Source organism: Sinocyclocheilus grahami, unplaced genomic scaffold (genome assembly GCF_001515645.1).
Source record: "Sinocyclocheilus grahami isolate Dianchi unplaced genomic scaffold, SAMN03320097.WGS_v1.1 scaffold6646.1, whole genome shotgun sequence".
Taxonomy (NCBI): Eukaryota; Metazoa; Chordata; class Actinopteri; order Cypriniformes; family Cyprinidae; genus Sinocyclocheilus; species Sinocyclocheilus grahami.
The window spans coordinates 3,231-5,847 of record NW_015510975.1 but is presented as its reverse complement, the minus strand read 5'-3'; the positions used below and the strand labels follow the sequence as shown (position 1 = coordinate 5,847).

General features: G+C 39.1%; 1 protein-coding gene across 1 annotated transcript in view; it reads right to left on the bottom strand.

Annotated features, from left to right (window-relative positions):
* Positions 1–2,617, bottom strand: part of LOC107577627 (uncharacterized) — a gene marked incomplete at both ends in the record, with an annotated part of 5,688 nt that overhangs the window by 2,726 nt on the left and 345 nt on the right. The window contains 3 exons of the mRNA XM_016263682.1: positions 338–475; positions 627–809; positions 1,967–2,107. Coding sequence (XP_016119168.1) covers positions 338–475; positions 627–809; positions 1,967–2,107 — 462 coding nt within the window. The remainder of the gene's footprint in view (positions 1–337; positions 476–626; positions 810–1,966; positions 2,108–2,617) is intronic.

The window sequence follows — 2,617 nt, the reverse complement described above, 5'->3', positions numbered from 1 at the left end:
CCTTGCTGAGGAAGGTAGTCCTCTGTTCGGCCTGTTTGGTGAGGCTTGTGTGCGTCTGCTGAGTGTTGGCCATGCTGTCTAATAAAAGGCGGCACTCGTCCGGATGCATTTCATTCACATCCTGTAGCTCCACCTCAACTGCCGTCAGACGAGTGTGTAAACGGTCCAACTCGTCCCACACTCGCTGCAAAGGAACAATAAAACACACACTAAATCTTTCATAGCTTTTTTTTTTTTATCTGTGTCTATACTTCACAGTACTTTAAACCCCACAGTGGGATGATACAGGTTTCTTCAGCAGTCAGCTAAATGATAATGTCATGTCTGAGGATAATACCTGCAGTGCATTCACATGACTGTCCAGGCATCTGGCAGTGGTGTATGTGCAGGGTGTCGTAAGCCAAGACTGAGCCTCTGAGATCCAGTTCTGTGACCCCTTCAACATCTCCTCATGCTCCTGCATCCAGTCACGGACCTACATGGAGAAAATTAAATAACACACTTTAGATAACACACAACTGAAGTCATAATTCAGTTATTATTCACTGAAACTCCTGTTTTCCTTTCATTCGACTCTGTCATGTTTAACTTCTTTGCAAAGCATCATGGGAGTCTGAACAGGTGACCTTGCTGAGGAAGGTAGTCCTCTGTTCGGCCTGTTTGGTGAGGCGTGTGTGCGTCTGCTGAGTGTTGGCCATGCTGTCTAATAAAAGGCGGCACTCGTCCGGATGCATTTCATTCACATCCTGTAGCTCCACCTCAACTGCCGTCAGACGAGTGTGTAAACAGTCCAACTCGTCCCACACTCGCTGCAAAGGAACAATAAAACACACACTAAATCTTTCATAGCTTTTTTTTTTTTTTTATCTGTGTCTATATTTCACAGTAGTGTAAAAAACCTCATTTAAAACATTGTTTCACAGAACTTGCACCTACAGGCTTTAAGCAAAGGCAGGTTTATTTTGAGCTTTCAGACAGACAATATTTGTGCTACAGTACATAACAGAACTGCGACTCTGTATGTTAAAAAATAAAGTGATTTATGGATTACATATTGAGTATTTTGTTAAAAAATAGAGTAAATTAATTTAAAGGTGACATATCATGAAAATCGGACTTTTCCAGGTTTTAAGTAGTATAATCAGGTCCCCGGTGCATTTACCAACCAAGGAAGCATGAAAAAGATTAACCCAGACCGACTGTTTTTGTAACTCGTGTGTGTTTTTAACGTAAACTTGTGTGTGAATGAGAACTTAGTTTAGTACTCACATGCTGTGACAGCCGCTTTCTGTCCATGTGCTTCGTATGTGTGCACTCAATAAACTGTATATCAGAAGTTTAAACTAATATGGTTTAAAACGCATGATTTCAGCGTGATAAACATGATAATCAGAACCAAAACAGGTGTTTTTTAGCAGGTACGAGCTGTAATGAAGCAGCTCTATTCTGGAAAAGGGGGCGGGGAGTAGCAGCTCATTTGCATTTAAAGAAAAAGGCCCGAAAAACAGGGTGTTTCTGCTTCCACTCAAAATAGCCATTTTCAAAATGATATAATAAATTATCTGTGAAGTATTTTGAGCTGAAACCTCACAGACACATTCTGGGGACACCAGAGACTTATATTACATATTGTAAAAAGGGGCATAATATGTCTCCTTTAATAGATTAAACAATAAATTAAAAATTAGTTATTGGGTATGTGCATCAAGTGAGCTTTTTCAAACTACTGTATGTGTAAGTACTTCACCTCATTACTCTGTATTTCAGATTGGTTTATTGAGCATCTTCATAAATGCTGATTAGCTCAGCATGCAACACAATAAAAAAAAATAGGCCCAGCACTGACTTGCAGCGTTACGTCTGTTACACTGTAATGTGTTATATGGACACCAATATGAATATACTGCACTTTTACAATACAAAATGTGTGAAACAGATCTTAGACTGAGCTAAACTTATGTCTGACCTTCTGTGTGGTCTCAGCTTCAGTGAAGTTCAGGCTCTTCTGTTCCAACCAGCTCTGAACTGATCCCAGACCTACTTTAATCTCAGAGATTTTAGCACCCAGCCTGTGAAGTGGGCCACTTTTCTCCACAGCTGTCTTCACCTGAGAGTGAGCAAGTGAAATGGACATAAAAACAGACAAGTGTCATTTAAAAAAAATCTACGGAATTACTATTATCACTCTTAATTAACAAACCCACAGGGCTTACCTAACTACTCTGATGTGTGTGTGTGTGTGTGTGTGTGTATATGGATGATGCAACACACCTCTTACACATGTGAATGAGTGTGTGAGTTGAGTATGTGTCTCTGATGCAGGGATCTATCTGTTCTAGAGTGAGATGTTCTCCTTTCTCAGTTCATTAAAGATTAGATAAATAGCAGTGAGTGTGATGTTTAAAATGTGTGAGCGAAGCACATTTATTTGAATTCAGTATTGAGTAAAAGTATTTTATATTCTGGTGCTCTTGTCAGCTCACAATGTCAATATTAAAATAAGAAAAAAATTTGACAAATGTTGCTGATATCTTAATTAAAAGTTCCCAACTCAAAAAGTTATGTTTTGATGAATGTAAAATCTGGGTGCTGAAACAAAATAAGTTGGGAACCATTC